General features: G+C 61.0%; 1 protein-coding gene across 1 annotated transcript in view; it reads left to right on the top strand.

The window, feature by feature from the left end:
- Window positions 1–446: 446 nt before the first annotated feature.
- The window catches only part of LOC123283895 (serine/threonine-protein phosphatase 2A regulatory subunit B'' subunit beta-like), a 55,080-nt gene continuing 41,248 nt past the window's right edge, over window positions 447–14,278 (top strand). Inside the window, exon 1 of the mRNA XM_070503898.1 lies at window positions 447–921. Coding sequence (XP_070359999.1) covers window positions 574–921 — 348 coding nt within the window. The 5' untranslated portion in view covers window positions 447–573. The remainder of the gene's footprint in view (window positions 922–14,278) is intronic.

Here is a 14,278-nt window from a genome sequence, read left to right as displayed (position 1 = left end):
TTTGTCGTGTGGAACCGGCACCAAGACTACAGAAGCCAGAATACTCACCCCCTCACCCGATTTTTGAAGAGAAAACTTTCCGGTGTCCTCTGCAGCTTCAGTATGTTTTCTCAGCCTCTAACGAGCAGGGGAAGCTGGGGCGGGCAGACCCCTTTGTTCCCAGTGCGTTTTCAGGGAGGGAACAGCTGCTTGGCTGCATCTGGGTCCCAGGCTGGGGCCTCAGCGTAGAACCCGCTCCTCCGCGAGGAGCCTGTGGCAGGTCCCCTTTAGTTGTGGGCGGGCGGGCAGGCTTTGCTTCTGGGGAGAGCGCCACCTCCCCGCTGTGCGAGCGCTGGCAGGCGGCCCCAGATCTGCCCCAGATCGGCTGTCCTTGCTGACCTGTTTGTGCCCTGTGCGTCCACACTGAGCCACAGCCGGGGTCCCTGCAGACACCGCCCCCTGCAAGGCCTCCCGCACCCTCAGCAGTCGCGCAGAGAGCTGCTCGGTCAGGGCGCGCCAGCTGTCCCCTCCCGCCTGCACAGCCGCCGGCCCGCCTGCCCGCGGGAGGGGTGGCCTGCCACCCCTCCTCCAGCCATGTGCCCTCCTCAGCCTGTGGAACGCGCGCCGCCTGGGCCGGCCCCCACAGCGCCTGGCCAGCGACGCACGGAGTGCGCTGAGCCCAGCCACCCCAACCGTCCTGCCGGGCGCAGCTGCCGCCCCGAGCCCAGCGGCCCCAGCCAGGCCCAGCCCCGAGAGCAAGAGCCAGAGCGAGGTGCCTGGCCCGGGCCCTGGCGGCCCACGCGAGCCGACATGCGGCTCCACGAGCCGTCGCTGTGCCAGGACCCCAGCCTGAGGCAGGAGCTGGCCTCACTGGCCCGCGGCTGCGACTTCGTGCTGCCCTCCCGCTTCAAGAAGAGGCTCAAGGCCTTCCAGCAGGTCCAGGTCTGCCGCATGTCACCCCCCCGGCCCACCCGGGTCCCTCCCGAGTCCCTCCCTGGTGTGGGGGGGGCGGGGGCTGCTCGCACCCACCCGTGCAGGGAGCGTGGGTCCCGCGTGAAGTCGCTGGGAGAGCTCCTAAGAGCTCGCCCGTTGCTGGAGTTTTGGCGGCAGGTGCCGCGGTGTGGCCAGGATGCAAGCCCCCAGCGCGTGGACAGGTTCTGGCTCGGGTGGGGACCTGACCCTGTGGTCCCGGTGGGAAGCCTGGCCCATGGTCACGGCCATCTCCGTGATGACACGGCCCTGTGGGACGCCTGGCCTTCTCGGCCACATGGTGTTTACTGGGCTGTGGGGATCTGCACACATGGGCCGGGCAAGTGGATGGCTCGGTGCTGATAGTGAGTAGTTGGCGTGTAGACACCCTCTCCATGGTTGTGTGTGCTCAGAGGAGTAAGACCTGCTGTGTCTACACCTTGGACGTGTTACGAGTTAGTTTGAGGGACCCAGTCGTTTGGAAGCATCAGACAGCCCGTGATCCCCAGAGTCTGTCTGTGACTCGAGGGGTCTCTCCGTGGCATATCTTGTCCTCGCCTCAGCTCTGGGCCGGTGCTGGGGGCAGGGCCACAGGGCTTGGGGCCGGGGCTCCTGCTCCTGAACGCCTCACCTCTTGCAGTTAGACACCCGCACTTTTTCTGTAGGCCAGGACTTAACGTCCTGTTGTGGCCAAAAAAAATGACATCCAATCAGACCGGGCCATCTGGGGGAAAAAAAGACCTGCCTTCTGCTGATATTTTAATGGGAGTTTTTCTGGGATCATATCTCAGCTTTTACACAGCTTGGGAATTTTTCCTGTCTTGTGTCTTCCAACTTCTGAAGTTTTGTCTGCAGCTGGGGAAGGTGTGAGTCTGTCCCTAGATTTTAAGGAAAGTGCCTGCATTTGGAGACCCAGGAGTGGAATCTGCCCCACGCGGGTCCTGCTTTGACGATAGGAAAACAGATGTGGGGCAGTTAGGGTTTCTCCTGATGGTCCACTGGGCTGTGTGGGAGACCCGGAAATCCCTCCAGCCTCGCCCAGGATGGTCGTGCCTGGGGGCCCGGCTCCCCACAGAGCCCATGCAGGAAAGTCTGCATTGCTTTAGGGCTGCTGCTTATCAAATGAAAATCACTTTTTGGGAATCAAACTTTATGAATTCATTTCATGGGAAGTTGTTTCTTGTCACAGAAAACATGTCTCAACCTTGCTTCTCAGCCGTGACGATGTGCATTGCGTAACGTGAGTGCTCCCTGGGCTGCAGGCGGTGGACCAGTGGGTCTTTCTCATGGGGGTTGTGGGAGGAGCAGAAGGAGAGTTCTCCTGGCTCCTTTCATCCCAAGATGTTGGAGGGCGGATTCGGGACACAGCCTTGGGGGGGTCAGCAAACATCTTTGGGAGAGGCTGGGGGTAGAGGGAGAGGCTGGGGGTGGAGGGAGGGAGGTGGTGCTTCAGCCTGACGGCCACGCCACCCGCTCAGTGGGCCCCCCTGGCCCGGAGCAGAGGACCCTGGGGCACGGCTGTGCCGTCCACAGTGGAGCCATCCCTGCTCCCGCCTCCCATGTCCACCCGCCCACCCTGCCCAGGGATTCTTGGGCCTTCTGGGCGCCGAGCAGCGCCAACTCCCGGTGGTCACTGCAGGCTCTCTCAGGCCCAGGACATGCTCGGCTCACCCCGCTGGAAGGGGTCCTGAGCGTCCTGTACCCCGGGGGTCCCATCACCCACTCTCCACAAACAGGCTCAGGCACAGTTGACGGGCGCCTCTGCTCCTCCACTCTGTCACCTTGCTGTGGGCCCGGACACGCTGTCCAGCCTCCCTGCAGGGTCCTTCAGGGCACACAGACCCCGCTGAGCGTCATTCCAGACCCCAGTGTGGCCACCCCCTGGGGACAGTCCTGGACTCTGAGCTGACCTCCCCTCCCTGGGGTGACAGCGTGGCCTCCCAGCTCTGCCTGTCCCAGATGGCAAGTGGGCCACAGTCTGGGGTCCTAGTCTGGGTGGGGTCACAGTACCCTGCAGGAAGGGTCATGAATACCCCCTTTGATCCACATTCCCAGGACCCTGGCAGCTGGAAGCGGCCCCTCTGTCCACTCGGCTGTGGATGCAGGTTCCCCTCACAGGCCACTCCAGAGCCACACACACGCCCCCTTGGGAGCCCGTCCTGTGGGGCAGGTGCAGAGCCAGGCTGACAGTGTCCAGGCCGGGGACCCCGCTCAGCCGGGCTCCCCCGTCTGTGTCAGTGTTGGGAACACAGCTCTGCTCCCTCCTGTGAACGCGGCTGGCCCAGCAGCCTCCACAGTGAGCCCGGCCCCTCCTGTGCTGGAGGGAGATCCTTCGCACGAACCCGTGTGCAGGGCCTGGCTCCCCCGTTGTTGTCTTTGGCTCCCCTGTGTTAAACTTTGACCTCTGGCTCCCATCTGTCAGCGTGGAGTGTCGTTCACGCGTTTAGTTGGCGCACCTCCTGCCAGCTGGTGTGGAGGGTCCACGGGAGCCGAGGAGAAAGCTCGCGGCCCACAGGGGCCTCCTGTTGGGTGCAGCATCTTTGGGGCCTGGGCTCACCTGGAATCCACAGGCTGTCCCCCTGAGCTCCCTGGCCCCGTCCAGGGCCCCGTCCCGGCCTTGCTGCTGCATCCGGTCTCAGACGGGGCCGCCCAGGACGCTGCTGGGCTTGGCCGCTCCGGCCCAGCGTCCCTGCCTGGCCTGCTCTCATTCTGCCACCTGTGCCCTGTCCTGGCCCGTTGGAGTCGGAGGGACCCATCTGATGTCCCAGCACGTGCCGTCTGACCCCTCTGGGACCTGACCGTCCGAGGCTGGTGTTGGGAGGTGTGACCCCAGAGACACAGCTGGACGGATTTCTGCTGGGCTCCCCCACACCCTTCTGCGGGAGAAGAGATGCCTTTGCTTTATCCCAGGGCTTGGATTTTGGTCGTGGGGGCACCGCTCCGCCCCACTGTGTGTTCTGGGAGGCCCATGGGCGAGTCTGAGGTCCCAGGAGTGGGGTCGAGTCAGGGAGCAGGCGGCTGGGGCCCTCTACAGAAGTAGCTCTCCGTGAGGCCGTGCCCCTTGATCGGGGCTGCAGGGGGCCTGCGTGGGGCGGGGCGGGTGGGAGCCCAGGCAAGAGGCTTGGGGACCCGAATGCCCCTTGGTCGGCTGGTTGCCATTTTTTAAGAGGCCTGAGCCGTACTTTAGGACTCTCCTTTCACACACACACGTGTGTGTTTTTGCCACTTTTGTTCATTCCAGTCATCTGGCCGCGTCCCCTGGAGGTCGGGGAATGCGCCCCACGGTCCCTGCAGGACCTGCTGAGACCTGTTTTGCGGCCCAGGAGGTGGCCAGCCCCCAACGGCGTCCTGTGTGTTGGAAAAGAATGTGAGAGCTGCAGCTGTGCTGGGGCCGCATCTATTTCTGTCCCGGAGATTAAACTTGTAAATCTCCCGTGTCTGCAGCAGGCTGTTTGTTTCTCGTTGTCCGGTCAGCTCCGTCATCGCTCCGGGGAGCTGGGCCCGGCCTCCCTGGGGGCTGGACCTCTGCTTTTCCCTGCAGCGTCTGCCGTGTCCGTGTGGGGCTCCTGGGGCCGGCATCGGCCAGCTCTGAGGCATGTCGTTTCCCCTGGTCGCCTGCCCTGACGCGGTCCCTGTCTCTCTCTAGTACTGTCCACACCTCCACCTCTTGTGTGCACGTCAGTCCAGCCACCCCACGGCCCCTCTACCCTTTTCCGTCTTTTGAGAAGATGTTCACCCTCTGCACCCTTACGTCTTATGTGTGTCTCTTGTGAATAGACACGATTCTCTTTTTCCTTCTGATCTTCATCTTTTAACTGTGCCGTTTGTCTGTTTCCACGTGTTATGACTGTTCGTCCATCTTGGTTTATTTTCGTCCTGTCCTTTCTTGCCTCCTCTTTCTCTTTTCCTCTCCTACTTTGGAGTATTCCCTTGCTCCTAGCTGACTGCTCATCCTAGAAATGGCCACTACTGGATTTTTCCAGGTGAAAAATTAATACCTTTGCCTTCCAGCTCAAAACACTCAGATGGGGGCTGGCCCAGTGGCGCAGCAGTTAAGTGAGCATGTTCTGCTTCAGCGGCCCGGGGTTCACCAGTTCGGATCCCAGGTGCAGACATGGCACCACTTGGCAAGCCATGCTGTGGTAGGCGTCCCACATATAAAGTAGAGGAAGATGGGCACGGATGTTAGCTCAGGCCCAGTCTTCCTCAGCAAAAAGAGGAGGATCGGCAGATGCTCAGGGCTAATCTTCTTCAACAAAAAAAAACAAAACTCTCAGACACTTCCATTCCATGACCCCATTCATTTTATACTGCTGTTGTTGCCTTCGGAGGGTTTTTAAAAAGAAATAAAATCGCCGCCTTATGATGATTCACACAGTCAGCGTGTTGAGATTTGCCCCCCATACGCCCCTTTCCTGCATCTCCGACCTGCGTCAGGAGCACTTGGCTTCTGCCTGACGCACGGTCCCCCGCACATCCTGGACCAGCGTCTGCTGACAGTGGCCGGCTCGCTTTTGCTTTTCTTCCGTTTTGGTCTCAAACTGTCTCCATGTTGGTTTTGTGTGGCAGACACCTCCCGGGAGGTGGCGTTTGGGCGAAAGGGCAGCCGCTCTCCTCCAGCTCTGGCCCCTGCATTTCTGTCGAGAAGCTGGCTGCAGGGCTCCTGGGTCGCTCCTTTGGAGATGGTCCCCTTTTCTGTTCCGTTCCGTCTCCTTGTGGCAGGTTCTGAGGATCTGCCGCTGTCTTGGGTGTTGTCCCGTCTCGTCGTCCGGTGTGCAGTGTGGGTCGCTCCAAGGACTCCTGCTTGGGGTTCCTTGGGCCTCGGGTCTCAGGATGTGTCTCCAGCTCTGCAGCTGCAGGCTCAGCACCTGCGTCTCCTCCCTCCCGGGGCACGAGTCCCTCCCAGCTGTGCTGCTCTGCTCTCCAACCCAGAAAGCAAGTGTGTTTCCTGTTCTTCTGGACGTTTTATTTGGGGCTGTCTTAAGTCTCCTCACTCTTGCATCTTCAAGCCTCTCCCTGTCTTGATATATGAAGCGTGTCGGCTCTCATTCTCAACAACGTCAGAGTCCGGAGTCTTCGCCAGCCCAGCTGCTCCCTGCTTGCCGGCTCTCCCTCATGGTGCCTTCCTTTCATGTGTGTTTGTGCATTTTGATCATGAACGCCTCACTTTCCTTGGAACTTGGGGCGTTTTCTGAGTCCCGAGTTGAGGATGGTTCACCTCAGCACATCTTGCTGCTTCCGGGCACTGCTGATCTGTGGCAGCCTGACGTCGTCGGCTGGAGGGTTTGGGGACCAGGCACAGGATGTACATTTGGTTTGCACACTTGACTGGGAGTCTGCTGTGAGCTCTCGGGAGCTTTGCCACCACCCCTGCCCGCAGCCCCTTGATGCAGCACCAGCTTTCAGGCCTATGATTGTCCTTTCCTTCCTGGGGTCAGAGGTTGGTGGGGATTTATTTCCACTTCATTCTTCTCGCTGCAGGGGCAGCCCCCAGGATCCCGCTCAGGGGGCAGCCTCCGTCGAGGATGCTGGATGTTGCCTCCTGTCCCCGAGCTCTGCAACACTGTGAGGTGACGGTCACTTCACCCCCTTGAGTGCACTCCCTGAAGGCAGCGCCTGTCCAGCCTCTCCTGGCCTCGCTGGGTGCCCCTTCCCAGCGTCCGTGCCCTGAGAGTCCTTCCTCTCTTGCCAGTCCGTGAGGCACTCAGGAAGATGTTTGTCAAGTGCTCTCCCCAGCATTTCCAGCTGCCTTCCTCAGAAGGGCTGGTCCGGGTACCTGGGTCTTGACAGGGCCGCAGAAAGAGCACACATGTTAGCATTTACTTCTCCCTGAGTCGATCCTGCAAGTCCAGCACCAGAACTGGGTCATCCAGTGTTGCGCTGTGCCTCAGGGAGTGAGTTGGTGGGAGACGCTTGCTTCCCCATGAGTGTGAGAGACATGGAAGGTTCCAGGCTGGGAGAGACTCACTGTGGACAGAGGGAAACAGAGTCATGTGGCCAAGTTCTCTGAGGTAGCAGCTTTCCGAACACAGCGAAAGGTGTTTTCCTTTCAGGGGAGCTCTTTGGGATGTGCGTTCCATCACTGCATATTGCTGGGGGCCTGCTCTGTGCCAGGCACTGGAGGGTAGCTGCACCTTCTAGTTGGGATGACAGAAAAGCCTACAGAGCCTGACTGGGATGACAGTACCTGTGAAGGGGCGGCAGGTGGGGTGGGATGTGTGTTCTGTCAGGGATGACCTTGTGACCTGCGGTGATGTATTCTGTGAGGGGGCAGCAGATGGGGTGGGATGTGTGTTCTGTCAGGGATGACCTTGTGACCCGGGGTGACGGTTCCTGTGAGGGGGCAGCAGATGGGGTGGGATGTGTGTTCTGTCAGGGATGACCTTGTAACCTGGGATGATGGTTCCTGTGAGGGGGCAGCAGGTGGGGTGGGATGAGTGTTCTGTCAGGGATGACCTCGTGACCTGGGGTAACGGTTACTATGAGGGGGCGGCAGGTGGGGTGGGATGTGTGTTCTGTCAGGGATGACCTTGTGACCTGGGGTGAGGTTCCTGTGAAGGGGCGGCAGGTGGGGTGGGATGTGTGTTCTGTCAGGGATGACCTCGTGACCTGGGGTGATGGTTCCTATGAGGGGGCTGCAGGTGAGGTGGGATGTGTGGTGTGTAGGATGACCTTGTGACCTGGGGTGATGGCTCCTGTGAAGGGGCAGCAGGTAGGGTGGGATGTTTGTCCTGTCAGGGATGACCTTGTGACCTGGGGTAACGGTTACTATGAGGGGGCGGCAGGTGGGGTGGGATGTGTGGTGTGTCAGGGATGACCTTGTGACCTGGGGTGATGGTTGGTGTGAGGGGACGGCAGGTGGGAGTGGGCTCAGGCGGGGGGTGTTGTGTTGTCTATTGATGACATGCTAGTGGCAGGTGGGATCTGATCATGGTCTTAGATGAGGTAAGGCAGTGTTTGTGGGGCGCCTGGGAACAGTAGGCACAAAGGCCCTGAGGTGGGCAGTGACAGGGGCAGTCATTAGCGCCTCCACACACCCGCTGTGCCCCAGGGAGCTGTGGTGCAGTGGTTCTCAAACTCCTGACCCAGGGGACCGTCCTCCTGTACCAGCGTGTTGGTGGAAGGGACGTGTGGCACCCTCAAGGGAAGCCCTCCTGCTGGCAGCAGCCAGTGTGGCCATGCGGGGTGTCTGCAGGGCGCTGTCAAGAGCACCAAAGACCTGTGGTTGTGTCTTTGCCCCTAAGTTTGTAGCTGTCTCCCTTCCTCCCTCCCTCCATCTGCCAAATTCCCCCCAAATTCCCCCCGTCCGCATGGCTCTGACCACAGGGGCCGTCTCTCACTGCGCAGCCCATGTGGGCGTCCTCCCTCCACCATGGTCAAGCTCCCCAGGCAGTAAGCTCGCTCGTGTCCCACTCTGCTCGTCCTGTGCCGCTGTCCAGAAGGTCATGTCTCATGGAGCTATGCGTGTGTCCTCGGGGCCAGGCCTCAGGGCCCGGAGCAGAGGAAGACAGGAGCTCTGCTGTGTTCCAGGGTCAGAAGGACCCGGGCTGCCGCACGAGGCGAGGGGTTCCTGGAGATCAGCGAGCTGTGTGTCCACCCCCAGGAACAGACACACGAGCTGAGGCAGAGACAGGCCCTCGCGTGGCAGCCCTGGGCGTGGAGGCCTCATGCGTGTGTGTGCGTCTGTGTGTGTGTCTCCATCGCGACCAGCAGGCCCTTCCCCGCCAGTCCTGACTGGGAGGCCCATTTGGCTGTTGGGCCCCATCCCCTTCCTGTTCCTGCCCCTGGAGACAAGCGGACCAGCAGACGGTGGGGGATGGAGAAGGAGGAACAGGTGACTGAGCCGGTGCCATCGCTGTCGTGGGAATCTCTGCGCCATGTGCTCAGGAAGCGGGTAGAAACCGTCAGATGTGGTTCATCCCGTGCAGTGTGAATACTGCCTCCTAGAGTGCTCAGTCTTTGCAGCTTCGGAAGACACGTTGGCGCGTCTCCACCCACAGAGGTTTGGTGAACTTGCTCCTGACGCGTGGTTTCTGCCCCTTGCGAGGCCCACACAGGACCTGGGGCTCCCCGTGCCCTTGGCCCAGGCTGGCCCCTCTGCCCGGGTGGCCCATCAGCTTCTCCCTCTCGGACTGCGGCCGAGCCTGCATCACGGGGGCCCGGTGTCCATCCTCCTTGGAACTGGCCCCCCATGTCCTTCTCTATACCTCTGGCCTCTCCTGTTGTCCGAGGCCTCCCCGCCCAGCAGGGCCATGGGAGGGTCGATGGGCCACTGTACAGACCTCAGACGTTGTCCCCGTGGTGCCGGTCGTTCTGAGTTCGTGAGCACAGGGCACGTGCTCAGATGTCATAAAGTAGCTCCCAGTGCTGCCTTGGACCATCTGTTAGACCAACGAGAGAATGAAGCCGACTACAAACGTGATCTAAAAACTCCCGTGTGGTGACAGACGTCACAAAGTAAATAAAAAGACGTGGGGCCTGGGGACGGAGGACAAAACTCACAAAGCCGAAGACACGTGCCGCCCTGGGAATGGTCAGAGGAGGAACAGAAATGACGGCACAGCGTGGAGTAGAGAAGGGGCAGGGAAGATGGTGTCCTTGCCTTTTAGACAAATGAGGAGATGCTCCACCTGGTTCAGAGTACGGTGGGGGTGGAGCATGATGCCTGTGTGGTGTCTTAGTTCCCCCAGACGGCGGAACCTCAGTTTGACAGCGCCCTCTGCTGACGGGGCAGGAGGGAATGCGGTGTCGGAGATGGTGGTGGCCCCCGGAGCTCCTCCCGCAGGAGCACGTGGACGAGCCACACTCTTGCGGTGCTGAGGCCGTGCCGGCTGCCTCCCTGTGCTCCCATTCAGATTGGGGCCTTTGTAAGCTTCTTGCACTCGCTCACCTTTAAACAACGCAGGACAGGCGCCTAGCCCGTGGTGGGGACCGCCCACCTTTAGGACTGTGGTGTGTGCAGACACCAGCACCAGGGACACCAGGCCCCCAAAGCCCCCTCAGGAGGTGCTTGCATGTATCCTCACGCCTAGGACAGGAGCCACGAGCACTCGCTGCTGCTGCTGCTGCTCCACAAAGGGGCATGCTGGCCTCCCGCCCTCCCCTCACGTGTGGTGGCGGCCGGGTCACCGCGAGGTCACCAGGGCACAAAGGCCACGTTACTTCCCCAGGCAGAGCCGCCAGGACCCCAGGGCAAAGCCTTGCTCGCGGATCCCAGCCTGGATTCGCATCTGCGTAGACTGCGGATTCATGAGGAGGTCTGGTCGCCACGCGTGACTTGTGCAGATGAAGACAGACTTCCTCGTGAGTGTCCAGCGAGGTTCCAGAGCTGTCGCTTGGCAGCCCTTGGGCAGGAAATGTCCCTATGTCTCCACAGGAGGGGGGCACAGATAGTGGGCGTGAGCGACACAGGGCCTGACACCACATGTCCAGGATGCCCCAGTGAGCCCACCCCGCTGCTTTCAGGGCTTCGTGTGGTGGAGTCAGCATCACGCCGTCGCCAGCTGGAGTGTGCCTGTGGCCATCCAGGGGGAGGAGGGCACCCATGGGGACGCTCGGGCCAGCCAGGGGGGCGAGGGTGAGCCTCGTGGTGGATTGCTGTGCACTGACAGCCGCAGGAAGATTTGATTTAAGTTCTTTGTCACGTTCTGTCCATTTTGTCAAAGTCCATTTCTCAGGACCGGCCTGAGTATTAACTGTGTAACGGGTCTGGCAGAAGCCGGCTGACACGGTGACAGCAACCTCGTTTTCAGGAATCACACCTGGTCGTAGGCGAGAGGCCGAGCAGTGTGTCTGCATGGAGGCGTAGCAGCGCTGTCATCCCTCTTCCTTGTCCTTTCCCAGGTGACCAGGTGCGCGGCCTCCTAGCGCTGACCAGCAGCGAACGACGTCCCTGTGACTTAGCAGCCCAGGGGTCTGTGTCAGCCCAGCCATGGACTGGGGAGAAGGCACATGGTTGACAACGGCTCCAGAACCAGCCCAGGGGCAGCCACCCCACAGTGTAGGTGCCCTGCCCTCTGCCTGGAGCGCCAGACTCCTTGTGCCTCAGTTTTCCCACCGTGAATACAGGATGCTGGGGGCACGTCAGTCACAGATTGTCCTGAACGCGGCAGTTGAGTGAGATGGCTCATGGGAAGATGTGGTCGGTGCTCAGGAAACACCAACACCGTATTGCACAAAGGTACAAGGGCAGCGACTGTGGCCGACAGCTCAGGGCATTGGGCTCGCAATTCATTCCGCCTCGCGGGAGAGAAGAAAAGAGAAAGACGGGAAAACGGAACCACCGCCACAAGGCAAGGAAACAGGCACTCAGGGGCCTGCCCCGGGGGCACAGCAGTTAAGTTTACAGGCTCCGCTTCGGTGGCCTGGGGTTCGCGGGTTCGGATCCCAGGCGCAGACCTAGCACCGCTCGTCAAGTCACGCTGAGGCGGCCTCCTTCATATGAAGTAGTAGACGATTGGGACAGATGTTAGCTCAGTAACAGTCTTCCTCACAAAAAATTAAAAAAATGAAAAATGGCCCTCAGTCTTTGTTCCAGAAATCGAGGGGAAAAGTTATCTTCCTCAAAGCGAATCGTGGGCACCCCCAGCAGATCTGTTGAACCGAACCCTCTCCTTCCAAGGAGGCAGCTCTGGGTGTGGCTTCCCCTCCCGCCTGTCCCTGGGCCACGGTGGGTGTGGTTTTGGCTCAGTGCTGCTGTGCAGGGCTGTCACATCAGGACTCAGTGATTCTGACACTGTAACCCAATCCCCGTGGAACAGGACATCCCGGGCTGGGAGGAGGGGGATCAGCCTGTGTCCCTGGGTGCTGACTCGGGCCGAGTCTCGTGAAGGGTGGGCCCGAGGTCATCGTCCAGCCTTTGCTCTGCTCTGAGGCTTAGTCCACAGTGTGGTCCTCGTGCTTCCCACCGTCCATGGCAGATCCACCTCGCTCAGCACAGCCGGCCTGCAATAGGTGCCGGAACCTCAGGGCCGCCCTTTGCAGCCTCTCCTTTCTGATCACCGTGCCGTCCACATCTGCCTCTCGGCTCTCAGCACTGAGGTGACCCTGCGTCAAACCCCTGACTGTTTTATTTGCCCTGTTGTGATCACAGGGCTCATTGTCGTGCGTCTGCAGGCTCTCCCCATAGCCCCCCAGTACAGCAGACTCAGGACAGCAACACCTCTGGACGTGTTGCTGTCGTCTGTGGGTCACGTCAGTGGGGCAGGACAGAAAGCGTTTACAAGTGACTCCTCCTCCTAGTGCTGGAGGGAAAACAGACAGGTGACACAGGGCGTCCCGGGACATGACTGAGGGGACGCGAGGCCGTCCCGAGATGTGACTGAAGGGGACATGGGGCCATGCTGAGACGTGACTGAGGGGATGCGGGGCAACCCTGAGACATGACTGAGGGGGACATGGGCCCCTCCCGAGACGTGAGTGAGGGGGACGAGGGACCGTCCCGGGACGTGAGTGAGGGGATGCAGGGCCGTTCTGAGACGTGACTGAGGGGGACGTGGGGCCATCCTGAGACGTGACTGAGGGGACGTGGGGGGCCACCCCAAGACATGAGTGAGGGGGACGTGGGGCCATCCCGAGACGTGACTGAGAGAACATGGGCCGTCCCTGAGATGGACTGATGGACTGAGGAGGACACTAGCCGGTCCCAGAGGCTGCAGCTGGGTGGTGAAGAGGCCCCCGTTGCAGGACGAGATGTGTAGGACACCCGCAGGTTTCAGTGGGGAGCCGTGTTGACTGTGTATCCTGGTGGCAAATTGGTAGTGCTGTTGGTGTCTGGTGTTCCAGCCCCTGGTCCCTGTGGCATGAGGCGGTGGCTGCATGAGCTGTGCTCTGTCACTCGGCCTTGGGGAGGGTGGCTGACATGTGAGTGCCCCGTGGCGCATGGAGGGGACCCCCCACCTGGGCGTTCGGGCCTGCTGGCGGTGCCATTCCTCTGGGTAAGAACCACGCTGTGCCCGGTCACTGGGCCGGCCCTGAACCCTCTGTGGTGTTTCCTCGGCCTGCTGTGTTGTGTGTGTGTCTCCTGCACGCTCAGGGTCTGCAGGTCCTATGTGGTCCCGTGGTGTCCCGTGTGCATTGGGTTCCCCAGACCTTGTTGAGTTGGGGACCCTCACAGTGCACTCTCCTGACCATCTGCCCACTCCCGGCCCCATCAGCCCCCGTGGCCTCAGGCATTGGGTTTTTGCTGCTCAGTCCAGTCCTTCCCCAGTAGGACGCTGGGCTGTTCCTGCCTCCTGAGACTGTGGCCTCGTGTCCCCAGCCCTAGAGAATGTAGGGTGTAGACCGGAGATGCGTCCATGGGCCAGACTGTGCCTCCCCGTCACTGCCCGTCGAGGCCGACCGGGTGCCTGGTCCTCGGCGGCCGTCTACGACCCGGCTCCCAGGAGCTGTTTCTGGCCCCAGAAGGCCTCTCCTGAGTCAGCAGGGAGATGCTGCTGAGTCCTGCTGGGCGACCGTGCCCACCGTAGTGGGAACAGCGAGCCTCATGGGCTCGGCCTCAGAGGAGATTCAGAGCCTCTCCCCCCTCGGTGCTGCAGACCCGGCCTGGGGCCAACTTTCGGCAGTCATTCCTTAACCGGGTCCACTGAACAGCTCTTTCTGCTTGGGGGCATTTTAAACAACCGTGTTTTATATACAGAGTCCCCCCTTCCGCCTGTAACGACAGCCCCACAGCAGGTCAGCTCCCTGAATCCCCGAGGGCACGTCCCGACACCACTGTGTCTTGGAAAGCATGTCAGGAGGTCAAACTTCTCCGAAGTAGTTGCTGCTGAAGGTGCTGGCTTCACTTGGGGTGGCTCAGCTGCCGTTCTGCCTTCTGGCGAGAAAGAGGCTGCAGGGCCAGATCCTTTCCCGGAGGGCCATCCCAGGTCAGGTGACAGACGTACGTCCCATTCTCCGGGAGGCACACGTGGGAACCAGCGACTGCAGGTGTGGGCCCCAAAGAGAGGCCACACCTGTCCTGGCTGTGAGCGAGCGCCATTGACGGCCCGCCTGGAGGACCCTGACCCCAGGAGGACTGCGGGGCAGGCTCCCCACAAGGACCTGTGCCAGCCTCCCTGGCAGCCTGGGCCGTCAGCTGTCACTGTTGCGGGGTCACACTGAGGCAGGGCTGGGGGAGGCTCAGCAGTGTGGATCAGTGGTATGTGACGCTCTCTTGTGGTGTGTGACCTTTCGGATGCGGGTGGCCTCATGGCTGGAGTTGGCCCCCAGGATTGTCTGGCGTTCTGTGCACATTGGGGTTCCGTGGCCCCGTGCGCTCACTTTGAGAACGGTGCCGCCCCTGTCTGTTACGGGTTCATGTGAGGACGATGTTTCCTGTTCCCAAGTCCTC

Source organism: Equus asinus, unplaced genomic scaffold (assembly GCF_041296235.1).
Source record: "Equus asinus isolate D_3611 breed Donkey unplaced genomic scaffold, EquAss-T2T_v2 contig_803, whole genome shotgun sequence".
NCBI lineage: Eukaryota > Metazoa > Chordata > Mammalia > Perissodactyla > Equidae > Equus > Equus asinus.
Note: the sequence above shows the minus strand (reverse complement) of the source record. Positions and strands in the feature narration are given on the sequence as shown.